The 26,326-nt window shown below is 36.2% G+C and overlaps 10 protein-coding genes across 13 annotated transcripts in view; 5 read left to right on the top strand and 5 right to left on the bottom strand.

Annotated features, from left to right (window-relative positions):
- Window positions 1–1,387, top strand: part of LOC104764923 (digalactosyldiacylglycerol synthase 1, chloroplastic) — a gene marked incomplete at its 5' end in the record, with an annotated part of 4,336 nt that extends 2,949 nt beyond the window's left edge. Inside the window, 3 exon segments of the mRNA XM_019244154.1 lie at window positions 1–108; window positions 209–558; window positions 644–1,387. Of these exon segments, the coding sequence (XP_019099699.1) occupies window positions 1–108; window positions 209–558; window positions 644–1,154 (969 nt within the window).
- Window positions 2,345–3,429, top strand: LOC104775177 (NDR1/HIN1-like protein 12). Its single transcript, XM_010499425.2, has one exon. It carries the CDS (start codon window positions 2,560–2,562, stop codon window positions 3,193–3,195), a length of 636 nt encoding a protein of 211 aa, XP_010497727.1. The 5' UTR covers window positions 2,345–2,559; the 3' UTR covers window positions 3,196–3,429.
- On the top strand, window positions 5,099–6,551 carry LOC104775317 (NDR1/HIN1-Like protein 3-like). The gene has a single exon (XM_010499474.2). It carries the CDS (start codon window positions 5,646–5,648, stop codon window positions 6,393–6,395), a length of 750 nt encoding a protein of 249 aa, XP_010497776.1. The 5' UTR covers window positions 5,099–5,645; the 3' UTR covers window positions 6,396–6,551.
- LOC104775047 lies at window positions 7,291–8,831 on the bottom strand. The gene has a single exon (XM_019245693.1). It carries the CDS (start codon window positions 8,335–8,337, stop codon window positions 7,765–7,767), a length of 573 nt encoding a protein of 190 aa, XP_019101238.1. The 5' UTR covers window positions 8,338–8,831; the 3' UTR covers window positions 7,291–7,764.
- LOC104774746 (2-Cys peroxiredoxin BAS1, chloroplastic) lies at window positions 8,879–10,871 on the bottom strand. Its single transcript, XM_010499240.2, has 7 exons — window positions 10,566–10,871; window positions 10,121–10,195; window positions 9,866–9,947; window positions 9,697–9,776; window positions 9,426–9,551; window positions 9,226–9,339; window positions 8,879–9,142 (listed from the first exon to the last, which is right to left on the bottom strand). Exons 1-7 carry the CDS (start codon window positions 10,773–10,775, stop codon window positions 9,026–9,028), a joined length of 804 nt encoding a protein of 267 aa, XP_010497542.1. The 5' UTR covers window positions 10,776–10,871; the 3' UTR covers window positions 8,879–9,025.
- On the top strand, window positions 10,869–13,695 carry LOC104774876 (lipid droplet-associated hydrolase-like). Of its 3 annotated transcripts, none has more exons than XR_002037924.1 (13): window positions 10,869–11,103; window positions 11,258–11,368; window positions 11,460–11,533; window positions 11,646–11,717; window positions 11,840–11,868; window positions 11,997–12,047; window positions 12,174–12,224; window positions 12,375–12,434; window positions 12,505–12,587; window positions 12,695–12,842; window positions 13,019–13,069; window positions 13,192–13,286; window positions 13,376–13,503. XR_002037924.1 is itself a non-coding variant. In XM_010499297.2 (13 exons), the coding sequence occupies exons 1-13, from the start codon at window positions 10,955–10,957 to the stop codon at window positions 13,517–13,519; spliced, it is 1,128 nt and encodes a 375-aa protein (XP_010497599.2). In that variant the 5' UTR covers window positions 10,869–10,954; the 3' UTR covers window positions 13,520–13,695. The 3 variants fall into 3 exon arrangements, 1 of the variants encoding a protein (XP_010497599.2); XR_765637.2 differs by having other exon boundaries at window positions 13,189–13,286; XM_010499297.2 differs by having other exon boundaries at window positions 13,182–13,286; window positions 13,376–13,695.
- Window positions 15,078–15,871, bottom strand: LOC104774622. The gene has a single exon (XM_010499180.2). The coding sequence runs from the start codon at window positions 15,697–15,699 to the stop codon at window positions 15,334–15,336; it is 366 nt and encodes a 121-aa protein (XP_010497482.1). The 5' UTR covers window positions 15,700–15,871; the 3' UTR covers window positions 15,078–15,333.
- Window positions 18,117–19,675, bottom strand: LOC104704426 (E3 ubiquitin-protein ligase HERC2-like). Its single transcript, XM_010420522.2, has 5 exons — window positions 19,649–19,675; window positions 19,481–19,540; window positions 18,961–19,012; window positions 18,480–18,849; window positions 18,117–18,396 (listed from the first exon to the last, which is right to left on the bottom strand). The coding sequence occupies exons 1-5, from the start codon at window positions 19,673–19,675 to the stop codon at window positions 18,234–18,236; spliced, it is 672 nt and encodes a 223-aa protein (XP_010418824.1). The 3' UTR covers window positions 18,117–18,233.
- On the top strand, window positions 20,247–20,590 carry LOC104774325. Its single transcript, XM_010498987.1, has one exon. The coding sequence runs from the start codon at window positions 20,247–20,249 to the stop codon at window positions 20,436–20,438; it is 192 nt and encodes a 63-aa protein (XP_010497289.1). The 3' UTR covers window positions 20,439–20,590.
- Window positions 20,542–24,069, bottom strand: LOC104774422. 2 transcript variants are annotated; one of them, XM_010499110.2, is made up of 4 exons: window positions 23,907–24,069; window positions 23,234–23,788; window positions 22,392–22,514; window positions 20,542–21,989 (listed from the first exon to the last, which is right to left on the bottom strand). In XM_010499110.2, the coding sequence occupies exons 2-4, from the start codon at window positions 23,723–23,725 to the stop codon at window positions 20,718–20,720; spliced, it is 1,887 nt and encodes a 628-aa protein (XP_010497412.1). In that variant the 5' UTR covers window positions 23,726–23,788; window positions 23,907–24,069; the 3' UTR covers window positions 20,542–20,717. The 2 variants fall into 2 exon arrangements, with proteins under 2 accessions (XP_010497412.1, XP_010497361.1); XM_010499059.2 differs by having other exon boundaries at window positions 23,912–24,069.

Below are 26,326 nucleotides of genomic sequence, written 5' to 3'. Positions count from 1 at the left end.
GTCCACACAAACTACTTAGAGTACATCAAGAGGGAGAAGAATGGAGCTCTGCAAGCATTTTTTGTGAACCATGTAAACAATTGGGTCACACGAGCATATTGCGACAAGGTTAATCATCTACTAGCTCTCGTCGAACTTTTGTACTGTTTCTTGAACTCTCTCTAAAAATAGTACAGGAGCTAATACATATTTTTTCCACTCCTGAAAGGTTCTTCGCCTCTCTGCCGCAACACAAGATTTACCGAAGTCTGTTGTATGCAATGTCCATGGTGTAAATCCCAAGTTCCTTATGATTGGGGAAAAAGTTGCTGAAGAGAGATCCCGTGGAGAACAAGCTTTCTCAAAGGGTGCATATTTCTTAGGCAAAATGGTGTGGGCTAAAGGATACAGAGAACTAATAGATCTGATGGCTAAGCACAAGGGCGAACTTGGGAGCTTCAATCTAGATGTTTATGGGAACGGTGAAGATTCAGTCGAGGTCCAACGTGCAGCAAAGAAACACGACTTGAATCTCAATTTCCTCAAAGGGAGGGACCACGCAGACGATTCTCTTCACAAGTAAGTTCTGAAAAATGCGTGTTGGCTTTTGAAATTTTGTTAATGTTTCTCTCTTTGATTGTTTTCCCCTCTCGTCTTAATGAAGGTACAAAGTGTTCATAAACCCAAGCATCAGCGATGTTCTATGCACAGCAACCGCAGAAGCATTAGCCATGGGGAAGTTTGTGGTATGTGCAGATCATCCTTCAAACGAGTTCTTCAGATCATTCCCGAACTGCTTAACGTACAAAACATCGGAAGACTTCGTGTCCAAAGTGAAAGAAGCAATGACGAAAGAGCCATTACCTCTCACTCCCGAGCAAATGTACACTCTCTCTTGGGAAGCAGCAACACAGAGGTTCATGGAGTATTCAGATCTAGATAAGATCTTAAAGGACGGAGATGGAGGACGGAGGATGCAAAAATCAAGATCTGTTCCAAGCTTTAACGAGATGGTCGATGGAGGATTGGCATTCACACACTATGTTCTAACAGGTAACGATTTCTTGAGACTATGCACTGGAGCAACACCAAGCACAAAAGACTATGATAAGCAACATTGCAAGGATCTGAATCTTGTTCCACCTCACGCTCACAAACCAATCTACGGCTGGTAGATTTTTCCTCACAGGCCAGTTATTGCTTTTGACTTGTTAAGCAGCCACTACTTTCATTGTTTCCCTTATTATTATTGCTACTTTCTATAGTTGTTGAAGATCGTTTGTTAATAGAAAGGGTAGATAACCAGATATGTCTTTTTGTATAATACAAGCGAATTTGATGGTATATATAGAAAATAACTATATTAGCAAACATGTGAACTATGAAGTATGAAGACCATTTCGGGATCTTTGTCGTGATTTTGGTATTGGTATGGAAACTCCTGATATCTAAGTACACTTGTTCTTTTGTTTCACGGATCGAAGCTATTTCCCATTTCTTACTACAAAGATGTAATCATGTAAAGAACCCTATTAACACGAAAAAACAAACCAATAGAGAAATTAGTGCCCCTCGATTAATACTTTCTCCCCGGAATAACACAATTTTAGAGTTATTGTTGAAATTAATCAACGTAACGACAAGGAAAATGATGGGAAAAGTGGTGGTGGTTTCTGCTTTGGCAACTAGTGTTAGGTCACTTACGTCGTCTTTTCTACGTGGGAGAATACGTGGATAAATTGAACTTTCTTTCAATCTCTATCAATTATTATTCCTACACATGTAAAGACGATATATGATCACTAAAGTTTAGATTGAAGTATAATTTCTTATCACAAATGGACTAATAATTGTTATTGAAAATTCATTTACCCATGTGATATATAAGCTTAAACCATCTGAACTTCTTTTGGTATCATGATTTTTTTTACATTTTCCACCAAATAACATTGAGGTATGGAACAAAACCGAGTTCCATGTTAATGGAAAAAAACAAATTTAAACAGATATACAAAATAGAATTGTTTTTTTTTTTAAGTTTTGAAGTGTCCGTCTTTCAAAGCGGGAAGCTTAAAGTGAAATCAACTAGCTGAATTTGCTTATTATGGTTGGTTGGGAGCCGATGAAAATTTCTTCGACCACACATAAAGTCACCTTTCTAAAGAACTTGCACCGACCACATCAAATCATGTATGTATTCATAATTTTCAAACATTTCTAGAATTTTAGAAAAAAAGTATATCACAATATAACTTTTTTTTTTTTTTTCACAAGATACATTTCTATGTTAGAACTTAGAAGCTTAGTAACTTAGTATGCTTTCAAATATTTTGTATTGTTTATTTGTTTTGGTAGAAAAAAAAAACATTATTATTAGGGAGAATTATTAATTTCTTATTTTTGGTTTTAATATAAGACTACCTTTATTTCCCTATCACATTCCTATAAATCCTACATACAATTAGCCCATTCTTTAGAGCACTTCATTAAAACAAAGAAAAAATAAAAATATCTCTTAACAACTTCTCCACTTTTCATCCCACCACCACCCACCGTCGGAGAAAAAATAAACCCACCACCATGACCTCTAAAGACTGTGGCTCTCACAGTCACTCTCGCCGGAAACTAATCCGGCGAATAATATGGTCTATAATCTTCTTCATTTTCATAATCTTCCTCACGATCCTCCTCGTTTGGGCAATTCTCCAACCTTCAAAGCCACGTTTCCTCCTCCAAGACGCCACCGTCTACGCCTTCAACGTCTCCGGCAATCCACCGAACCTCCTCACCTCCAACATCCAAATCACTCTCTCTTCCCGGAACCCTAACGACAAGATCGGTATCTACTACGATCGTCTTGACGTCTACGCTACGTACCGGAGCCAACAGATCACTTTCCGAACATCGATCCCTTCCACGTATCAAGGACACAAAGAAATCAACATCTGGTCGCCGTTTGTCTACGGAACCTCCGTTCCCGTCGCTCCTTTTAACGGCCTTGGTCTTGACCAAGATCAAGATAATGGTTCCGTTATGTTGATCATTCGTGCTGACGGTAGAGTGAGGTGGAAGGTTGGTACTTTTATTACCGGCAAGTATCATCTTTATGTGAAGTGTCCAGCTTATATAAACTTCAATAATAAAGCTGCCGGAGTTATTGTCGGAAACAACGCCGTTAAGTATACGTTTACCTCTAGTTGTAGTGTTAGTGTCTAAAACGGCGACGGAGAAGAAAAAAAGGTAACCAAATTGTCTACGTTAAATAATTTGTCTTTCGTTAATTACCATGTGAATTGTACATTTTGCTTATACGAATAGCAAATATTTACAGATTCGTGATGTTGTTGTAATGAGTTTTAAGAATTTCAATATTGATCGGATAGTACTTTTATTATAGTTGAATGTTAAAGTATTTTTTAGTGAGTTTGTTTAAAGTATATTTTTACTGAATTTGATGCATCTTCTTCTGATCCTGTCAAATCTACTTTTGTTTGTAAACTTTTGATGATTCTCTTTTGTATATGGTAAAGTTGGACGGCGATAGAGATTAAATTTTAGTTGAATAGATTAGACTCGTTAATGTTTTGTGGACGTTGTGTGATGCTGTCATTGTCCATTTGTCTCCATCTTTTTTTTCTGAAATTAAATAGAGATCCATTGTTCATATAAAGACTTTTATATATTTGTACAATATCACACAAACAATAAATTTATGTGGATTGGATTTATTTTAGTCATATTTAATTATTTATAGTTTCTTTTCATCTATTGGTGTCTGGCTTAAAATATGGTTTTCTTGCACATTACAAAAGCCCATTCCCCTAAAGTTTTGCTACATTCAGATAAAGTTAACTCGTAACGTTACTTAGGGGTCACACCGTGAATATTCTTGGATCTTGAAATGAAAATATATGAGAATCCGGTATTCACTGTTACAAGTACAACTTGCAAGAATTCAGCTAATAGTGCCCTAGTTTTATTATAATTTGCATTTTTATACTTGTTACTACTAAATAATTAGTATCTAGACTTGGCTCTAATGACTCTAGAGAGTGTGTGACGCAAGAGAGAAGACTTATCTCTTGCTAATTTGCATTTTCATACATTCTGATCTCAAACATGGTCCCTTAAATTGACAAATGAAAGAGGAATATATGGTCCTTTAAAACTTAGTATTATTAAAGTGTTGAGAGAAATAATAATATAAGAACCGTTGACGGAAAAAGTCAGTCACCAATATTACGTTGGCCTTCTATCACATGATATACACGCAACGTTCTATATCCCAAATAAAGTTATAAGAAACCTAACCCTTGGATTTTCTTTGATAAAACAAAAAATAAAGTGGTTATGAACGTGCTATGTGGGCTGTTACACACCGGCACTATAGAACGTCCGAGTAAGACTCTGCCAAACTCATAGTATAATTTCCTAGAAAGTGGCCTTTATTCTACCTAACTTCAAAAAAAATTACAATATCGGAATTTTTGAATACTAACTTGATCAATTGTGTGCATATTTAGAATTAAGCAATATTTGATTAAATGGATCTATCTCCAAATACTTTCGCTCAACTAGTTGAATACATTTTTAAAATCAAAACAACTAATTTTAAAATGTGACTAAAATGATGATCTCATCAACCTTAGATAATTCAGTTTGTGTATTCATGACTATTGGGCTTAGCCTATTTATGTTGGGCCTAATTATTATTCGCTAGGGTCTGTTATGATCTAGTGTCTTCGGTTGTAAACCAAATTTTTTTTTTTTGTCATCTAAAATCCATAACTAGTTCACGGTAAAGAATTCTCTAGAGTCAGTGAGGAACCGTCGAACTCACATGGAAAAAACAAAACCCACGACCTTTTACACATTTCACAAGATAATCAGCGGAAGTATTACCACTACGAGGGATATATCTAATAATCAATGAAGAGAATAAATCCTTGTAATACACAAAATTCTAGAAAGACAAGGCTTCTACAATTTGCCATATCATATATGCTTAAATGACATTTTAGTGAGAATTGAGAAACCAAACCTGGAAAAAAACGCCTGCTTAAACCTTGATTCATTGCATGGAAGAACTACATCAAGTAAAAAAGCCTCATACTCATAATAATATTGAAATTTTTTTAATAGTGACTATTAAATAGTCTATAAGAAAGTAGCTAGTTTTAAAAACTACTTAAGCTTTAAAGATTTGAATTGCTTCTCGATTGCTGAAAAAGCTCCTGACCACATTCAAAACCCTATCAAACCATGCAACATATTGTAACGGCACTTTTTTCTTTCTTTTCAAAAAACTAAACCATTGGTTAAGAAATAACCCAGTTGTAATCAATAACAAAATAAAAAATTAGCAAATATGGTCTCAATTAAAACTTTCTTAATAATGGACAAAAAATATAAATATAAAATATACACAAGGAAGAGAAATCGCGTCGTTTTAAATTCGTTTCCTAAATTTATAAAAACGCGTTACATTAACTAAAATCTTTGATTTGAATTAAATCACACAATTATCTCTTTTCTAAAAACACACACTAACATAATCTAATCCCTCTATATATGAACCTCTTCATTAAACCGAACCATTCGTATTCTGAAATCTCTGTTTTTTTTTTTTAATTTAATTTATCTCTCTGGCAAATCGTCGAACACTTATGGGGTCCAAACAACCATACCTAAACGGAGCGTACTACGGCCCATCGATTCCTCCTCCGCCGCCGCCCAAATCTCACCGCAGATCATACGACTCGCCTGGAATCGGATGCTGTTGCTTCAGCTGCATCGGAAACTGCATCGGAAGCTGTCTACGCTGCTGCGGTTGCTGTATCCTAAGCCTGATCTGCAACATCCTCATAGCTGTAAGCGTGATCCTCGGAATCACCGCTTTTATCCTCTGGCTCATCTTCCGTCCCAACGCCGTCAAATTCTACGTCTCCGACGCTAACCTAAACCAGTTCAGCCTCGATCCAAACAACAATCTACATTACAGTCTCGATCTCAATTTCACAATCCGTAACCCTAACCAACGAGTGGGGGTCTATTACGATGAGATCTCGATTTCTGGATACTACGGAGACCAGAGGTTCGGAACTGTGAACGCGACGTCGTTTTATCAAGGGCATAAGAACACGACGGTGGTCGTAGCGAAAATGGAAGGACAGAATCTGGTGGTGCTTGGAGACGGAGCGAGGACGGATCTGAAGGAAGATGAGAAATCTGGGATTTATCGGATCGGTGCTAAGTTGAGGCTAAGTGTTAGGTTTAAGTTTTGGTTTGTTAAATCGTGGAAGCTTAAACCGAAGATTAAGTGTGATGATCTTAAGATACCTCTTGTTGGTGGTTCCTCTAATTCGTCCGGAGGGTTTAAGTTTCAGCCAGTGGAGTGTGGCTTTGACTTATCCTAGTCAACTCTCCTAGTTTTATGATTTCTTTATTTTCGTAGTCTTTTTTGCATTAGAAGAATATTATGTTTTCTTTGATTAGTTCATATGGATTAATGAATTTTTATGTGGTGGTCTTGGAGTTGGAAGATATATTTTGTGTTCTTAGTTCCTTACTCATTTTTTTTTCTCTACGAAAAGCGAATCTAAATGCACTAGCTTTATAATCAATTTACAAGTTATAACAATGGCTAAGCTTATTAAAGTGAACGCTGGAAAGAATTAGGATTTCTAAATGGGATAACAACAAATTGCGTTTTGTGTGTATCGCACTAAAAGCCAATCCAAACGGTGCATACAAACACTTTTACTACTTTGTTATGCCCTTTTTCTTTGGCTTTGGAAACGTTTTGTAGAAAAAAAAGTCAAAGTTGAGAAAAGAAAACTTTAGTATTATTACCATCACATCGTTTGTTGTCAAGAAATAGATTGGTTTAACTAAAATAGCAGGTTTGTTAATTCGATTATACTTCATTTCATTTGTAGAAACTAATCTATATATTGCAATTGTGTAATATCTTTTTTGTTTGTTCTGTTCTTGTGGTTTATATATGGTTGATCATTCAGAGATATTACTGAAAGTTCAAACTATAGATTTAATCTTCGGGGTCGACTGTTTCACTTTTGGTAAAAGTTTGTTTTTTCTCAAAAAGACTTTAACAGGTTCATTGTTTTTTCACTTGTCAATGCGTCAATGAGTCTTGCTCATCATTTCTTTAATTCTCCGTATGAGTCACATTCATTGATGCTAATATGGTAACTTCTTTGTCAATTTTCTTGAAAGTCATTACACCAATTCGCATCGTGTTTCATTTTTCTCATGGTATGGTCTCTAAAATCAACTATGTATAGCATAAAATACAAGACACAAAAATAGCCTAAATGTTTGAATCAAACATAAAACGATACGGAAATGAAACACAATGGAGATCGAGTTCCCAAAACAAATTGGTTCATTTAGGTAACCAAAACTGAAGTTTCAATGAATCAAACCAAATCAAAATACATTCACAATCTAAGAAAACAAAAAAAATGTAACCATCCCTCCCTCTTTTACATCATCATCATCAGCTTCATAGCGTCATGCCGTCATCTCCACGACTTATCACAATATTCACAATTTCACATTACGTCATAATTTTGACAACATTTGTATATGATGCAGTCTTGGCTAATATTCAAATTGCCGGAAAAAAAATGACGACGACAAAGTTTTAGTAACAAAAAAAACGAAATACTAAAATAATTCCGACAAAACCCGTAAAATAATTACGAAACTGTTCCACCTAATCTGTAAAAACCGTTGGAAGTAATTAAGCAAAAAAAAACAAAATTAACACATCTGAGAGCCTTGGAAATTGAAACAACAGCTAGTTCTGCTGCTGATGTCATAAACATCAATGACGTCATCCTCATCCCGACCAGGAGATGGCGAAGGGGTGAAGTACGGAGGAGAGTCGCACGGCGTCAAGAACGGTGTTGGATCGCCGGAATATTCCATTGGAACGTCAAGTCGGAGTTCGCCATCACTATCTACTTCCACAGAGGCCACATCATCATCATCATCATCTTCTAATTGATCCAAATCCTCTTCCTCGATTGTGAACAAAAGCCTCGACACTCGCCACTTGTCCGCAGCGGTCACATCCTCCTCCGGCGCCGCAGCAGCAACAGCGTGCTCCTCCATCTGTACAGAAACGATTCCGGTACTTGGCTCAATACGAGAACGAGAGTGATGGTTCTTCTTGCAACACATCAAGAATTGGAAAATGACCTCTTGACTTGCCGGAGACGGTAAAGATCCGGTGCGGCGACAAAAGATGTAGGAGAGTTCGGCGACAAGGATGAGGAGGAAGAAGAGTAAAACAGCGAGAAGTACGGCCCCGGAGTTAGTGAGGGCATGCATTGTTTAAGAGAGTGTGAACAAAAAACTCACTGTGACCGGGGTCGTAGTGTAGTTAAAGCGGGGAAAGTTGACCGGCGTTTATCGGTTACCGGTTGGTCGGAGGAGGTTGGGTTGATGATGATGATTAATGATGTTGGAACTTGTTGGCAGGGGGACACATGAGGAGCTTTTTACAGGTAGCATCAGCTTTTTTAAGGATCATAATTATCATACAAATTAATGATAGTTAATACTTTAGTTGTGGTGTCCTTTGTTTTTTTTTCACATGTCTTTAATTGTGGTGTGTACTGTATGTGCTTCTCAATATATAAATTGTTCTGTTCTGCCAAAGAAGATCACAAAATGAGTGCTAGTTCTATTTTTCTTAAATATACAGAATGGTTGTTGTTATGTTACATCATTTAGTATATATTTTCTGGAATGGTTTTGATTTTTACCATTAAATATGTCTACTTGTCTAATGTATATGCAACTAAGCATAGATAAGTGGACAAATGAATATGAAGAATGTGTGAAGGCGTAACACAGTGAGACTCTTTCATTAACGGAAAAAGGTTTTATTATGGCATTGAGGACAAAGTGAGAAATCAAACAAAGGATTGTTTTAACGCACAAGAAAAAGAAAAAAAAAAACTCAGCTCACATATAACAAAGATTGTACCTTGTTTGCTATATAATAGTAGAGTTTCTAAATAGCAGCGAAGTAATCTTTGCTGAGTTTGGGGTCGGGTTTCATTGACTTCTCACCTGGCTTCCATCCGGCAGGGCAGACTTCATCCGGGTTTTCCTGGATGTACTGTAACGCCTGCAACATTTGAAAACGTATTTAAGCATAACCGCAACCGGGTGAAAGGAAAAGAGTGGTTTTGGAGTTGTGTGTGTTTGTACCTGGAGGGTTCTCATTGTCTCATCAACACTTCGGCCAATACCAAGATTGTTGATGGTGGAATGTTGAATCACTCCTTCCTTGTCGATGATGAAGAGCCCTCTCAGTGCTATTCCCTGTTCTTGCACAAACAATGTTTGTGTCTTTATATTTATTTCAAACACTATTAAAGTTTAAAGGAAGCCAGAGGATAACAGTTTACCTGATCATGGATGAGCACTCCAAAAGATTTTGCAATTGATTTAGTGACATCTGAAACAAGGGGATAGTTCAGATCACCAAGACCTCCAGATTTCCTGTCTGTTTGGACCCACGCAAGATGCGAGAACTGCATGGACAGACACACAAGACGTAAGCATAAGTCGAGCAACTTGCAAACAGATAAGAACACCGGTTCGAATGTGGTGCTAGATTTTTCAATACAAGGATCGGAGATTGAAACAATATGATAGTAATTGTACAGTTATACTTACCACACTATCGACAGAGACACCTAATACTTCTGTGTTCAACTTCTCAAATTCTGAGTAGCGGTCACTGAAGGCAGTAATCTCTAGAAGAAGAAAAAAACAAAAGAAAGAGATTAGCACACAGTGAATCACGGATATTCAATTTCAATATACTTCTCGAGCAATCCCTAACCTGTTGGGCAGACGAAAGTGAAGTCCAAAGGGTAGAAAAAGAGAATCACATACTTCTTCCCAATGTACTCAGAGAGCTTAACCTGAAAAAAATTCATCAATCACCAATTAGTTTCGTGAACACAAAGACGCATAACACAAAAGACTACTCATTTAGCTTCAAACCTTAATGTCTCAGGAAAACTAGAAGCAGGAGCTATGACTAATGTAAGAAAGTAATCAAGATAGAAAAAGAAGGCTCTTTAGACAAATATACCTTGATGAACTCTTGATCGAACACAGCCTCTGCCTCGAAATCAGGAGCCTTGTTTCCAACCAGTGGAAGTTCATCCTATATAACACACATAAGTAAAACTCGTTAACGCATCAAAATCTATCTAAGAAGCAAAGATCAGTCAAATCAACAATTAGAGAACCAGTGTACTGCCTAAACAATTCATCCAACAGACATATCAGGGGTAACAAGTATATCACAAATGTCACTCAATTCAAGCAAACCAGAGATTCAAATTGACAAACGTAAAAGAAAATGTCACTCAAATTTCTGACCTTTTAGAGTAATCTGCAGGAAAGCACATCAATTTATATACCAAAAACCTAACCTTTAGAGCTAATTTAGTAGGAAGAGATTGAATTCGAATTCCAATTCCAATGACACTGAACGAGAAAAAGGATCGACATTGATGAGAGATATAACTTACGGCCTGGGCCTTGACAGCAAAGCTCCGGCGAGAAGTGGAAGTGAGGGAAGAGCGTCGAGCAAAGCCGGAGCGGAGAGCAACAGCAGATGCGGAAGGAGAAGAAAGGGTTCGAAGGAAAGAAACAGATGGAGAGGAAAGTGAAGACTTTACTGGAAAAACCCTAGAAGAGGGTGAAGAGATGAGAGTAGTTGAAGAAGCAACAGACGCCATTGGAAACACACACTCACTTTGTGACTCTCTCTCGAAAGCTACAAATAAAACTTATCTATCTGTCAAATGACCTCTCTCTCTCTCTCTCTTTGTAGTGGAAGCATGAGGTGGAGATAAAGGGGAGGAGGAACCTGGAGAGATAAGCCCCAACGACCCCTACACTTCTAAAACGACGTCGAATGAATCCAAACGACACCGCATTGTGTTTGCAAGCGAAAAAGATGCGACTTGTTGTTGTCCGTCTTCTTCTTCAACCGTGTTGGGCAACTCCGTCTCTCCGTTGCTTTCTTCCTCTGATCGAGGGTTCGATTCCCCATAGCAGATTCAGGTGCATTGTTGTAATCTCTTCATTCTTCAACAACAACTTTCTCAACTCATTATAGTGTACAAAGTTTCGATTTTTTTTTGCTCTCTAATTGTTGTCCTCTGTTTCTCAGTTCATCAATCTTTAACTGATTCTCTCATTGATTCTATTTTTTCAGTTCTGGGAGAAGATATAGGTTGAATCGTGTGACTGCAGATATGGAGACTCAAAACAAACTAGTGGAAAAAGCTAAAAGACCTGCTGGTTTCAGATTGTGCAGAGTCACTGGGTATTTTATTTATCAATCTGTTTTCTTCTATCTTATTTGAAAAAAATTCGACTTTGATATCGTAATTAAGCTTTTTATATTTGTGATCAAGTACGATGACGGAGATAATGGAGATTAAAGCTGAGAATCCCACATTCCATGTATTGTTTATCCCGGGGAATCCAGGTTTTGATTCTACTCTTATGCTCAAAATGCGTGTGTCTGTGCATGCACTTAGATATGACAATTCTGTATCTTGTTTTAGACATTGGCTTTTAATTTTAATTTTTTTTTCCAGGTGTTGTGTCATTTTACAAGGAGTTTTTGGAATCTTTATATGAGTTTCTTGATGGCAATGCATCTATAGTTGGTATGGCTCCTCAAGTCACTCTAGAATCTCGAGTTTGTTTTCTTTGGTTCCTTGTGATTAGAAGATGTTTTTTTATGAGCTTTTGTTTTCTAATGGTGGACTGGTTTGTTTTATTTGTGTAGCTATTGGGCATATATCTCACACGAGCAAGGTACTATAACTTTGTGTTTCGGATTTTGCATGTTTGTATTAATACTACTCTTCTCTCTATATATATCTTAGTTTGCGTTCGAAAGCGTGATAGCTCGATTCATGCTTTTGTTGTTTCCCTTCTTTTAGGACTGGGAGTCTGGGAGGCTGTTTTCGTTTCAAGAACAAATCGATCATAAGGTAATAATAGTTGTTGGAAAAGAAGTCATTTCTCCTGATTGCTCTCGGATTTCAAAGACTTCAAGTTCTTGTATCGTTTATCCCATTGAAGTTAAAGATCTTAATCTGTTTTTAATTATCATACAGATAGATTTTATCAGACAGGAGTTGGAGAGCGTGAATGTTCCAATAGTATTGGTAAGACTTATGGTCTCATATATACAATGGGTTACGTAACATGTTTCCATTCATAGATTGCCTCTTCTTATGACTGTAGACGTCCATTAATTGAGGAATTTACAAATTCTCATGAATATTTAAAATTTGAATCTTAATTGCTCTTGATAGGTTGGGCATTCCATTGGATCTTATATATGCCTTGAAATATTGAGGAAGTTCTCGAAGAAGGTAAAGACGGATTCCTCTAAGTTTCTCTCCATGCTATGTATGCTCTTACATTCTCTGGATTGCTTTGCAGGTGGTATATTGCATTGGCTTATATCCATTTTTGACTTTGAACCAACAATCAACAACACAGTCATTAATCGGGAAACTTGCAGCGTGAGTCCAATAAATGTGATGTATCCTCCTCGATATGAAAAACCAATGAGATCATCTTAATTTAGAATGTTAGGAGATTGTGACCAAATCATGTTGTTGAAATTCAGGTCTTCTGTTCTGTCAGCTACAGCAAGTTTTCTGATTGCATCACTGAGACTGTTACCTATGTCAGCTGCACGGTTGCTTGTGTCCAAATCTGTTGGAGCTTCATGGTCTGATGCTGCTGTTCAAGCTACTTGCACTCACTTGAGGCAGGTAGTAATTGTCTTCTTTCCATATTCACTGATTTTTCTTGGGTTTTACACTTGAACTTAACTGTATAAAATCATTGCAGATAGCCATTGCATCTTCTTTTATTTTCAGTTCTTATTCCCTACTACTATCTATTAAGGCGAGTTAACTTCATCTGATGCATGATTCTTTCATTGCAGTACCACACGATGCGCAATGTTCTCTTTATGGCAAAGTCAGAGTTTAGAGAGGTACTCTTCTTTCAAGTTTCAACAATGTGTCATATAAGAGTTTAGAGAGTTTCATTATGAATTAAAAGTATGCATTTTTAGGTAACCCACTGTTTCATATTTGACTTATAAGCTTGCAGCAGAGCCAGATTGGGATTTCATGAGGGCAAACCAAAACAAGCTTGCATTTTTATTTGGCATTGATGATCACTGGGGTCCATTGCAACTCTTTGAAGAGGTTTAAGTAGTTTCCCTTCTCCTCCGATTAAACAAAAATACATGTTCTGACACATGAAGGAGAGTCTCTCATAGAATCCATTTGTCCAGATTTCTAAGCAGGCTCCGGGTACTTCCTTATCTATCGAAAGGGAAGGTCACACGCACGGATTCAGCTGCACGGTGGCTGGCTCAGAATGGGTTGCGCATCACATAGCCACTCTGATCAAGAACCGGTTTTCACAGCTCCAATAAAGTACATTCCCCTTCCTCTTCCTTAAACACAGTAAACCAGTATGTGTTTTGTTTGTTTTACTAAAACACAGTGTAGTTTAATAATAATTGTCTTTTGGTTATGTAAAAAAAATGTTTGGTATCAGGTCTTGGTAAAACTGAACCACCGTTCGTATATACATTCTTATAGTTTGTTTGTTGGGGTTTAGATAGTAGCGAGTTGGTAAAACACGAATCGTCTTGCAACCACAAAAGTTGCATTAATTCTAATCTTAATCCAATAATTCACGCTTAGTCAACTATAATTGAATACCCCCAAACAAGAAAAATTAGCTTAGTTGGGTTTGACTTTGACATTCTAGTGTATTGAAAAAAGTTGATTAGCTAACGCATTTGCAGAGCAACCACAACAAATACATTTAATGCATAATAACAGAAATTGAGGCTTTGAAGAATGAATGAGAGATTTGCTTAAATATGAAGGATGATGCAACATAAAGGTGACATTTAGTGAAATAAAGAAAAAGAAAAGATAAACCAAAATATAAAAGTAATTTGTATAACTTCATTCAATTTATGTTTTTCTTTGACAAATGAGAAAAAAAAAAAGGATGTAGTAGTAATATTTAATTTAAGGGTGGAATTAAATTCGTATTTATCATTTCTTACGTAACGCTCATAATTCTCAACTGCCTCAATTACTACTATATGCATTTATATTTGATTTAAATAATTTCATTACCCTTTTACTATCTTTTGAAACCTATCTCAACTACCCCCTCTTCAATTTTAACCAACTTTAATTCACCCCTAGCATTATGAAAATAATACAATAGATTTTCTAAATTATCATTTTTCTTTTCTTTGCCATTTGCAAGACTTGTGGACACAAAATAAGATCTATAATATTGGTTCCCCAAGGAGACAATAACTAAAATATGAACTCAAACTGGGGTTTAGGTTTGAGTTGTTGGGAGTCAAATATTGGTACCAAACTAAAAGACTTACATACTTGGTTGGAGTAGGACCATAGAGACTAAATTGTTTCATCTGGATCCTAGTACTCCAAATTATCTTTGCTCTGTCTGTGGCAACCAAAAACTCAACAAAATTTTAATCAATATAAAACGATATGTCTTGCTAGGTAACATAGTATTTTAGCCTATATCACCTCTTGGCGTTTACCTCTAGTTTCTTTTCTTTTTTTTTTAATACTTTTGATGTGTCTACCTTGTTTAACAGTTAAAGTGAATCTCTTAACATTTCGTTTACGATAAACCAGTGTAATCAAGAAAACAGAGGAAAACAGAGTAATCAAGAAAACAGAGGAAATTACTCTAACCATTTGTAACAAAGATTGAGAAACATAATCTGGAGAATTTTTAGACATGTTCAAGAAACAGAGTTATACATCTCCACTTTCATAAAAGAGTTATTGATTAAGATTTCTTTTGTGAGAGAAACTCATCTTCGATAAAAGATTTAAAGGTTTACATGAAAATTCACCGGAATAGCTAAAATAAAATGGCCGCATGGTAAAAAAAAAAGAAGTAAACGTGGAAACGAAACAACAACAATAAATGTTTCATCAATACTAAGCATCATCAGTTATAAAAAATAATCTTTCATCCATTTTAAGCAAAGTTAGTGCTATTCACGCTCCACTTCAAGTCTGGTCTAAAAATGGAGCGTGATTAGCACTACCCTAAAGACAAAACAACTATAGAGAAATATCAAAAGGACAACCCATAAAAATACGGTTTGGTTTAGTTTAGATTTCGGTTTGAGATCCCTCGATTACATACACACAACACAAAAAGAAACACGGGTTTGGATCAGTTCCTCCACCAGGTCTTCTTGCGTCTGGTGTTGGCAGCGGGAGCTGTTGTTGTAGCGGCAGAAGTGTTTTGATGATGGAGGAAATCGAGAAGAACGGTGCTTTTGCATTTAGGACATTTAGGGTCATCTTCAGAAAGCATAACGTACATAAGGCAACGAGGGCAACCTACAAGAACCATTGAGGTTGTTGTTGTGTCGATCTCGTCCTCCTGGTTCGTTTCAGACGAAACGCATGAGCTCGGTGAAGTTGAGTTGGATCGGGTCGGTGATCGAACAAGACTCATCTGGCTGGCTTGAGAAGAGGGCGGCGAAAGATTCAGCCTCAGCTCAATCTTAGGGCCGTTCTTGTTTCTCCGGCTCATCGATCTCTCTCGCTCTCTCTCTCTTTGGTGTTTGAGAAAGAGGTTTTGGAATTATTGAGAAAGTCGTCTTCTTGTTGGTTATGCTTATGCCATTTTATAAAACAAACACACAAAAGTTGGTTAGAGGAAGGAGAGAGAGAGAGAGAGAGAGAGAGGGAGATGTATTCATTAAGGCCTAATCTAATTATGATAGGTGAGATGTATATACTCCAATAAATAGTACAACGATAATACGACTAGTCTCTTTTACTGCTAACAATTATTTTTGCTGAACCAGCTGAAGAGAAATAAATTATTTTTAAAAATAAAATAAATGTCAATGCTGACATGTTTGTTTCAAAGTAAACTATAAATGTGAGCTCGGTGAAATCGTTTTGGTAATTCTAATTACTTCAAGTCGATATAGCTCATCTATGATCTCGAGCAGTGGAATTTTTTTTTTTTTTTTAACATCACAAATTAAGATCCCAAATTGGATGAGAGCAAACGCAAGGCAAAAAAAAATCGCAAGTCCAAAGTTTTTTTTCTTGGTTATAAAAAAAAAGTAATATGCTTTGACAAAATGGGTTTTAACTTTTTGAACTGAAAGTAACCGTACTTTTAAGTCTTTTAGTTGCGCTATACCACTGACACGGTCCACGGAACTAGTCGAGCAATATACGTGCTAGATTTGTAGACGTAAAATCATTCATTCTAAATTCTAATGCATACATAGTACTGTACTCTCGAGTAATCTCAGCTTAGTTCAATATTTGCTTTTAACTTATTCCATTTTGTTGTTTTATATCTGTTTGTGTACAATGATACAGTATATACGTTTATGTATTAGTGTAATAGAATGTTATCAGTGTATGTTTATAGGTTTATTACGGGGTTTTAGTTTTTTAAGATTTGAAACAACAATATTTACTACTCCATTTTACAATACTTGCAGTCGTAAAAACTTGTAAACTAGCTTTGAACACTTAGGGTCATTTATAATATGGAGTATATTATCAAGAAGGAAGAAATACGAATAGTATTTGTTGACCGAAAAGATATAAAATATAGTAGTATTTGAAATGTATTAATGGAAACAGATATACGTACATGTAAAGGTGTCTTAATCGAAGCAGTAAAGGAATTAAATGTATATTAATGTTAATCACAGGATTTACTAAATCTTCTAAAGAAACTTACAAGATATCAAAAAAAAAAAAGGCTACGTCAAAGTTAATTGTTACTATGACTTATTATGACTACAACAATAATAGTATCATGTAGCCTCACACCAAAAGCAAGCTATTAATATTGCAGTGTGAGTTAATTTCCCATGTGAAGATATTTAATGACTTATTTTTTTCTTTGTAAGATTAAATTGATAAACACAAATTTATCATTTTTGCCTATTAAAAACAAAAGATAATAAATATATAATAACACGGAAGAAGTAATATCTTCCGAACTACTAGTATAATAAAAGCTGGCAACCTTACAATTAATTTCATTTAATTGACACTATGACCATGCTTGGCTGGATTTACAATTAATGTTAAGAGATAAGTATGAATTTTTGGATTTGGTACCTTATATTCTTATGTTACAATAAATGTAGAAATTGCATGGAATTAAAATGTGAAAAAATGACGAGACAAAAAAAAAAAAAAAATTACAGTTCCCTTTTGTCTATAAAACATAAAATAAGTGCAACGTTTTTAAACAGAAAATAAATTACTTTGTGTTTTTCACGTCAAACTTTGATAGTCTATATTTTCTTAATACATTTGAACATTAAGTTCGACCGTATTTGAACGATGGATAGACGCGTCGGATCATAATAAATACGGCTAATCTAATTAAATTAAATGCATATTAATCAATGATTCAGTTTCGTTGACTAATAAAGCCCCTTTATAGATACGTGAATCTTTAGGATTAAACTGATAGCGTTCGTGTAAACGACATGGGCAGACTAACAAACGTTTTGATTACTTTAGAAATTTTTCGTTTAATTTAATTATTCTCTACGTCACAATACAAAATCTAAAGTAATAATTCTCGCAACGGTATTATGAATGTTTTCTCAAGTAAAGCTAAAGTTTTAACTGAACATTGTGTCTTTGTTAGTCCTACTCTTTACTCTTTAGAGCATAATAATCGGTAGTCTCTTATAATGGGTTGTTAAATTTTTATGAATTAATTGTGTATTGTTTTGAATATAAGAATTCATAGTCTCTTAGATAAAAAAAATTTTCATTTATTGGTAGGTTCTAATTTTGGGTCTCTTATTTTTTAAAATATTGTTTTTTTAAATTTAAAAATTTTAAGTAGAATAGAAGTGGTATAAATGTGTAAACATTTAGAATTTTATTAAATTAGAAAATATTGCATTTTAATTAATTTTGAAGCATAGAAAACATAATAAAAACATTAATACATATTATAAAAGAAGTGCAATTCTTAAAAGGAGATAACAATGTACTCTAAAATTATACAATCATGTGTCAAGAACAGAAACAGTTACTAATCATCATTAGCTAACACAAATAACAACATCAAAAACAAAACGGATCATCAACACACAATGTACCTGCTGAGACCATAACCGGTTCAATGTTTAAAAAACCAAACTGCTCAATCAGACGAGGCTGTGTTTCACAGTCGTCACAACCATGCCCAAGCTTGCCACCCAAACCGCATCCAACTGAGTACACCGACCTAAATAGAAGCAAGAAAATGGCAATGGTAAGCACATATAATTAAACTTGGTTAAGAACAATGGAAACGTTTCAAGGACTCACATGCCGGTGGGTTGAATTGCTAAAGCAAGGAGATAGCAAAAGCCAGCAGCAATTTGCACGACAGGGATGTTCTCCAAGGCACCCAACAGAGGTTGAGGCAACGAACAGCTATGGTCAGTATCATTACCGAGTCTTTCATCGCTTCCCCATGATAATGTATAGACTCTGCCTTCTCTCGACAAAACCGCCGTGAAGTAATTTCCTATCGTAGCTTGTACCACAAAGATCTCCGTCAAGGACTTGACCCGCTGAGGAGTTGTGATCAGCTTAGTTTCTTGGACTTCTGACTTAGATTTGCTAAAACAATCTTTTCCAAAGGCATAAACTTCACCAGCATCACTGATTAATATTGTTCTATCAGTGCCAACAGCTGCTTGAATGATACGGATCCCGTTAAGTGACCTCCAACACAATGTACCTCCAATGAACTCAACCTTTTTGACTATTTAAACCAAACTGAATCATAAGAGAAAAGAGTAACCTGATTGGTCGAGGCTGCCAAGAGTCTTGAGTGGTTCCCAGCCCAAGTTGTCCTGAACCATTAAATCCAAAGGAGTAGACAACACAAGTTGGACCAAAAGAGAGAGAGAACAATAAAATGAAGTTTTTTTTTTGTTCTGTTTCTTGGGTTTGCGGTGGAATTCACAGGGAAGAAAAAGAACGGACTTTAATCATTTTTTCGATTCTTCTTCTTCCTCTACGATCATGTGTCAAGAACACAAACAGACCCACATCCGTTCAAACGGTAAACAAACGAACCAATTCAAAACACAAACACAAACGGAACAACTCGGAAAACAAACACAAACGGACCAAATCGGAACACAAACACATGCACACCAAGAACCCTAATCCGTTTAAAGCATCAATTATCAATCGGATCCAAGAACACACCAACAATCCAATAACTCGAACAAACATCAAAAACCCTAATTTCAAGCATCCAAAATCAAATCAACCTAACAGTTTACCTAATCATACTACTGTTGTCAAAAACTTACCCTCTCAATCGAATTGATCCAATCTATTCTGATTGAATCGCCTTCTCCTTCAAATCCCCTCTGATACAATCACAACGACGATTGAAATCGCCACCTCTACAGTCGCCTCCGATAAGATCACCGCCGATTCAAATCGCCTACGACCCAACACTCCATTGATTTTATTACCCCGATTATAGCAAATCTTTCTGACATCAAATCGAGTCTTTGATCGCGAGAGGTAGAGAGGTAGAGAGAAAGAGAGAAAGAGAGAAATATGCGTGAAAAAAAAATTAACTTTTTGTTTTTATCTGTTAACCAATGAAAAATGTACACGTAGCGTTTCTTAATTTTGATTTCAGTATGTTGTATTAGAGAGCCTCTTCAATTTTTCCTTTTCCTTTCATTTATTTTTTTGCTTCATAAACCTAAAAACCCCACTAACATCCCCCGATATTGATGCTCTTAGTCTTTATCGCTTTGCAAGAACCTACCTAAGAGACGCAAGATCAGGAAAACATTAATGTCATCATGTAGTATACAATATATGTTCCTGAGAACTGAGATCGGACACTAAAAGTAAAACACTGAAGATTTGGCTTTGAGCACGAGTTTATTCATAATTCTCAACTACTACTACAACAACTATTTAAAACCTTAAAATAGTGAAAGTTAATATAGAAACTGGATATTAAGAATAAAGCCCAAATTAAAAAGCCTGGCCCAGTAACAGTTAAGTATTAAACAGACTTTGCAAAAGACGGCTGGTTAAGTAAAAAGGGTAGGAATGGTGTTTTTTATGTCGTATCCGCCGACAAGGCGGCAATTAATGGTGTCTGTGGGTTTTTTCGCGGCGGGCGTTTCTCTCTTCGTCGCTGGAGCGTATCTTTCACTTGCCAACATCGCACCGCAACAAGATCGCGTCAAGGCTCGGAATGATTTCGTCAAGGATCGACTCAGGAAATGGCTCGACGACTAGAGCTCAATAATATTATTATTATTAGTCTGTTATTACTGGGGTCTTTGTGAGGGGTGTAGGCGAACTGAATCTCAAATGTCCAGCTCGTGTAAAATTCATGCTCTTACATGTTTGGATCATTACCAGTTCATTCAAATTCATGTTTAAAGTCACTTACATATATGAGAATCACTCTTTGAACAAAACTAGCTAACAGAGAGAAAATGTAGATGTAATAATTGTCTTTTAGATTTCTGTTATCTCTGCGCTGAAAATGTGAATAAGAATTGCATGATCATATTACCATCTTGATTTCCTAGCATTCTGGTTTTCGCCTTTGGCGGCATCTGATAACCGCGACTTTGAAACGGATCCACCACGGAAGTTACTTAGTCTCGAACCTGAGACGAGATGGTGATCTTTTGAAGAAGCCTTGTTTGGTTTATAAGCTAGTGTTTCATCTAAATACCCTTTAGGTTCAACCTCAATAGATCTTCCCCAATCCAATCCTCCATCTCCTCCACTCTTTTGAAGCTTCTCGCTCTGTACAACCCAATCAACACAATCCGATATGCTTCTTTGTAGAGAAAGGCTTTTCCTTGGCGTTGATTTTCTCCCTCTGTTCTCTTCACCATAAGGCCATTTATAGCTCTTGTTGTCTATGTTCAGTTCTATGGAATGAAGATCGCTTTCTCCTCCTGAATCCTCTTCATTTCCATCCTCGACTTCTCCGTCTTCAGTGTTATATGAACCGAAACCAATGTGGTGGTGGTTCAAGTACTCTCCAGTCTCTTCGTTATGTAACTGAGTATGAGGCGGTTCACGGATCTTCTCTTTACATCTTTTCGCTTTGAGGTAGGTTTGAAGCTGGTTCCTTAGCTTATCAACAGCTGCATTTTTCTCCTCGAGCTGATGCTTAGCTTCTGAGAGTTTCATTTGCACTCTCTCTTCCCGCAATGCATCTGCTAACTGCAACATCTCTCTTTCCTTTTCGACTTCTTCTTTGACTTTAAAGGATTCCCTCTTCAGTTCTTCAACTTCGGCTTTGTCTTCGCTTATGTCTCTTGCTAGTTCATCACAAACTTTCTCGACCATCACTCTCGCTCGCTTCTCGTTCTCGATTTCTTTCACTGCTTTCATCAGAGCTGATTTTGTTTCAGCCAATTCTTTGCCCAATTTCTTGTTCAAGCTCTCAAACCTTCGCCTCAGCTTCCTCTCCACTTCTAGCTCACCAGCAACAGATTCGATTGCAGCCTCGACAACTTCCTGCTCGTTGCTTTTCCATGCTGCTTTCTCTTCAGCAAAACGCTTCATCAAGTAGCTGATGTCGTTGTTTTCAGGTTTATGTTCGTGAATTACCTGATTGACCTGTAAGCGAGCTCTTTCAAGCTCAGAATGTAAAGCAGAGACGAGGGACATGCTAGAAGATGGACGATCATCTTGACACCACATCCTGTTAATGATTTTGAGAAGCTCTTTTGATGTTGTGAGAGCGTTACTACAATCCTTCAACCGTGTTTTGACTCCCACAGTTGATCCATTCGGTGTCTCCACCCGTGATCGAGTCTCAATCTACATTGGGAAAAACCATGTGAAATCTATCTGTAAATCTCTTTGTTGCACGCATAGTGGATTTACAGATGATCAAGGCAAACAATCTAAATCATAACAAAGTCAGTCTCTCATAGTTGCTTGTAGACGTAAATGTGAGGTTTATGTGCATAACAAACAAAGATTTTATGTATGTAAGCCTCCAAAGTGAATTAGAAACTCTAACTGCAATCTCAACTAACAGCCTACAGAGCCTATAATTCTCAATCAAGCACTTTCTTCTAGTAGCATTTGATACGAACAGCTCAATCAAAAACCGAATTTGGTCTGACACAAAAGTATGAAAGCTGCATATAGAAAAGTTTCTCCACAATGCTCAAAGAAACAGCCCCAAAGAGTAAAAAGAAAAAGAATTAAACTTACATCCATGAAGCTGCCATTGCTAATAGGATCCCTAGCCCCTACATTGCAGTCTCCAAGCCTAAGCTTCTGTACATTTGATGAAGCTCTTCTCTGGCGACTTCCAGTCCCTGATCTTTCCATCCTCTACAAAAAATCAATAAGATTCTCAGCTTCCTAATAAGCCTAACACAGAAGTAAAGTAAGCATGGAAAGCCAAACTCTTCGCATTGTCCATAGCCAGATTTAGCGTTATATACAACTTTGTTAGGTCTCAATGATAAGAGAATCTAGGCCTAAATTATTCACCAATAAATCAACCTCTAAAAAACCACCAACTAACTACCTCCATATGATGAAGGAATGAAACAAAAAAAAAAAACTAGTAGAAGAGCCCAATTATGCAAGAATAAACGGGCACCAAACTTATAAAGAAACGCCCTTTCATATGTTGTTTTTAGAGCACATGACAAAAGATTCCGAAGATCAAAACAGTTTTCTATTCTTCTCTAATCCCACTCCTTAACATCAATCAGAATCTTTAAGACCTTGAATGAATATAATACTCATAGAGGTTGCCAAAGAAAAATCACAACTTTGACTAAATTCAGACCTCAGAATCACAACAAAGATTTATCAATTTTGTATCGGTTAAAGAGAAGTTGAGAGATGTTTATAACTTCCCCCAATATCAATATATTAGTATAATAGTTATTCCCTCTCTCTCTCTCTCTCTCTCTCTCTCTCTCCTTTGATCGGTCAGAGAATTAAAGCACATGGCATCCAGCAAGAACTTGGAATCACAGCACATTCCCGTCACACTCAACCAATCATAACAACAACAACAACAACAAAGCTTTTTTTACCTCAGAGACTGGACTATGCGACGGATCAGAAAGATGAGGCGGAAGAGAACCAGAATGAACAGACGATCTCGGGGGAGGAAGCGGCGCAATTCTCTCTTTCCTACTCTTCCTAATCATTGGCACAGCCTCCTCCTCCACCACCAATCTCGGTGAAGGCATCTCGTTCATCTCCCACAACGTCGCAGCTAACTTCCTAGCAGAAACAGGAGCAGCAGCTACTTTACCGGATTTGCTCCCACAGTGAGACGGAGACGCGGCGTGTAATAAAGAACCGTTGGAAGCAGCTGCTCGTGGAGAAGGAGATCGTCCCATGAGTCTCCATGTAGGTACAGGAGTAGTGGATCCTCCTCTTTTACCAACTACGATCGCTCTTTTAAACCTGTAACCTTCACGGAGGATCGAAGAAGTCGACGACGTCGGCGATGAACATCCACGTTTCCTGATTTTACCTAGTAGAAGAAGATTCTCTACGCTTTGCTTTTGCCTCGGCATTTTTCAAAATACAATCCTTAGATCTCCTCCTCTCTCTCTCTCTCTCTCTCTCTCTCTCTTTACCTTTTACCATAAACCCAAAAACAAAAAAAACAAAAAAAAAATAATCACCGATCTGTAAAGCAGAAATACAAACAAAAAAAAAATCGAAGTTTTGGAGAAGAGGAGTGATGAAGAACACTTTACAGAGAAAACTTCAGAGCATTTTTATGGCTTCTTCCTTCGTCTTCTACAAGAGATTAAAGTTTGGATTGAGAAAAGTGAAGACTTCGCAATTTTAGGGGAATTTGGAAGGAAATGGCGGTTTTTGGTATCAGTGTGTGTTGTTATGCTGAAAGTGTAAAGGGAAAAGAAAAAGATGATTGGAGTACTGATCCTGTGTGATAAGGAACACTGTCACATGTCCACGTGGTTTGATCTCTGTGGGGGATAATGGATGTTGTTGCTCCGTGATTTACAGGGTGGATTATTTGTTAACCGAATTAAACCGATATAATTAAATCGAAAACCGAAAATATTTACTTAAATCGGAGCACTGTAAATTGTTTAAGAAGCCATAACGTAGATTGAATATTTTGGTTCTCAGTTTTGGGTTAGTCCGGTTTTTTTATTTGTTTGTTTTTTTTAAATGTTGTGGCCGAAAAAAATAAAATAAAGAATAGTACTCTGTTAAGTTTCTAAATTATTTAATAAGTTAGGGTTGGATCGACTTCCTTGGAATTCTATATCCATACATAACAAATTAAGGTCGGATCGGCAAATTTCATATATATTATTTTCCAAATATTTGTGTAGTGAAGTTTTGAATTTATATAACTATATTTCACAGTGTTTGAAGGATCGTTGAGAACTTCGGTTAGGATAAAGTACATCTGCTTAAAAGTAAAATAAGGAGCTTGATGGGAATGGGATTTTATATGAGTTGATCTGGAGATTGGATCGTGTTTTCTTAAACTTCGTGTTTGCGTTGAATGTACTTGATTTAACATTTGAACTGATATTAGACTTATTAGTACATTTGATCACTTGACCATCAATGACGCATATGTGAAATACGTGACGCATCAATGGTTTCTTTAAAATTCTTTATAAACGATCATTTTGAATGGTACACAAATTGATATATTTCTCTTGATCTCAACTGAAAGCACTCTGTAGGTCAAGTCAATTATTGTGTGAATCAATAAAAGACCAAGTAATCTTATATCGAACCAAGATTTTTTATTTAGGTAACATATATATATAGATAGGCTAAGAAAGTGTGGTTCGTTTTGGTTTGGTATATAATCCTAAGGTGGAGCCCATATCGTGTTAATCTCATGCTTATGACTCATAAATCATATGATCATGTTCCCATGTACCCCTTTTTGTCTATTAAACCGGTGAGAGTGAACCGGTGTGTGCTTAAATTACTCATTACATATGGGTCTATCTATTATTCCATGTGTTTAGATAATCATTTCAATTCGGTTCTTGAAGTTTTTATATATTCCCAAAATCTCTTTCTTAGTGTAGATGGATGTGTATACGAATATGGATATTACAGATTTCATAAAACATGAATACTAGTATGATGTTCTCAAGATATGTACCTATACACTAGTCGGTTATTAATTGACTAAACTGAACAATTGAAACTAAAAATATCTAACTGTACAAATAAAATCCACTGCCACGTCGTTTTTACCAAATGCTAGCTGATGTAACTATTTGTGCCGAAAGTAACTTAAAGTATTTTGTTCAAAATTCTAATGTTACAAAAAACACAGTACACTTTGTTTTCCGAGTACTTTCTGACAGAACACTTGTTACTATTAATGGTGAATCCGAAAGGAAAAAAGAAAAAATATTTTGAAAAGACAATTCAACCTAGAAATAGTTACGTTGGATCTGTGTTCATGTCAAAATACATAGGTGCCAATAAATAAAACATCAAAATACATAGTGTATATAATTAATTAATTGCGTAGTAAACATTCAAAAAGTACGAGAGAGATTAAAATATATACGAGTCAGTTAGGCAGGCCCAACTAGGATCTAAATGCCCAATAAAGAACTATGGAAATGGTTTCAAAACTTTATTCTAATGGGTTTGTCACTTTGTTGTATTAAACTTCTAACATCATTTTATTTTTGGTATGAATTAGTACTTTGGTTTATGTAAATTATACCCGAATAATTGGATATCTATGCTACGTAGTCACGGAATATTTTGGATATCTATATGCCCAAAAGCCAAAATACATGTTTTTTATATTTAATTCATGCATCCATTGATTAAGGTACCTGTGGGCGTGTTCTAACTTATAACAGTCTAGGTTTTTTCAGTTGTAAAAACTTTGACACACAAAATATATACATTTACATTATGGTATGGCTGCATGAATAATTGAAAATATGGACTGTCGATCTTCTAGATGCTCCATTAAAAACACAACTATCAACATCTACCGGGTACTGGATAAAAAAATGTGGTGACCTATGAAACGAACGAATGAATATACAGTATACTGGATGGATATATAAGATTAGATAAAATATATACAAGAAAAAAGGAGAGTGGACCATTGCCGACTATAGCATGTTTTCATCCTTTTGTGC

This window comes from Camelina sativa, chromosome 1 (assembly GCF_000633955.1).
Source record: "Camelina sativa cultivar DH55 chromosome 1, Cs, whole genome shotgun sequence".
Classification (NCBI taxonomy): domain Eukaryota; kingdom Viridiplantae; phylum Streptophyta; class Magnoliopsida; order Brassicales; family Brassicaceae; genus Camelina; species Camelina sativa.
Note: the sequence above shows the minus strand (reverse complement) of the source record. Positions and strands in the feature narration are given on the sequence as shown.

Coding starts and splice junctions, on each gene's coding strand:
- LOC104775047 (XM_019245693.1), bottom strand. CDS start 8,337: ATGCATGCCCTCACTAACTCCGGGGCCGTACTTCTCGCTGTTTTACTC.
- LOC104774325 (XM_010498987.1), top strand. CDS start 20,247: ATGGTGTTTTTTATGTCGTATCCGCCGACAAGGCGGCAATTAATGGTG.
- LOC104774422 (XM_010499110.2), bottom strand. CDS start 23,725: ATGCCGAGGCAAAAGCAAAGCGTAGAGAATCTTCTTCTACTAGGTAAA. Junction 22,515..23,233: donor CGCATAGTCCAGTCTCTGAG/GTAAAAAAAGCT, acceptor GATTTTTTGTAG/AGGATGGAAAGATCAGGGAC. Junction 21,990..22,391: donor GCAATGGCAGCTTCATGGAT/GTAAGTTTAATT, acceptor TTCCCAATGTAG/ATTGAGACTCGATCACGGGT.
- LOC104774622 (XM_010499180.2), bottom strand. CDS start 15,699: ATGAGCCGGAGAAACAAGAACGGCCCTAAGATTGAGCTGAGGCTGAAT.
- LOC104775177 (XM_010499425.2), top strand. CDS start 2,560: ATGACCTCTAAAGACTGTGGCTCTCACAGTCACTCTCGCCGGAAACTA.
- LOC104775317 (XM_010499474.2), top strand. CDS start 5,646: ATGGGGTCCAAACAACCATACCTAAACGGAGCGTACTACGGCCCATCG.
- LOC104774876 (XM_010499297.2), top strand. CDS start 10,955: ATGAATCCAAACGACACCGCATTGTGTTTGCAAGCGAAAAAGATGCGA. Junction 11,534..11,645: donor GTTTATCCCGGGGAATCCAG/GTTTTGATTCTA, acceptor TTTTTTTTCCAG/GTGTTGTGTCATTTTACAAG. Junction 11,869..11,996: donor ATATATCTCACACGAGCAAG/GTACTATAACTT, acceptor CCCTTCTTTTAG/GACTGGGAGTCTGGGAGGCT.
- LOC104774746 (XM_010499240.2), bottom strand. CDS start 10,775: ATGGCGTCTGTTGCTTCTTCAACTACTCTCATCTCTTCACCCTCTTCT. Junction 10,196..10,565: donor TTGCTGTCAAGGCCCAGGCC/GTAAGTTATATC, acceptor TGTGTTATATAG/GATGAACTTCCACTGGTTGG. Junction 9,552..9,696: donor GTGTCTCTGTCGATAGTGTG/GTAAGTATAACT, acceptor CTGTCCATGCAG/TTCTCGCATCTTGCGTGGGT.
- LOC104704426 (XM_010420522.2), bottom strand. CDS start 19,675: ATGTCAGAAAGATTTGCTATAATCGGG. Junction 19,541..19,648: donor AAAGATTTGCTATAATCGGG/GTAATAAAATCA, acceptor TGATTGTATCAG/AGGGGATTTGAAGGAGAAGG. Junction 18,850..18,960: donor TGGCAGCCTCGACCAATCAG/GTTACTCTTTTC, acceptor TCATTCAAGCAG/CTGTTGGCACTGATAGAACA.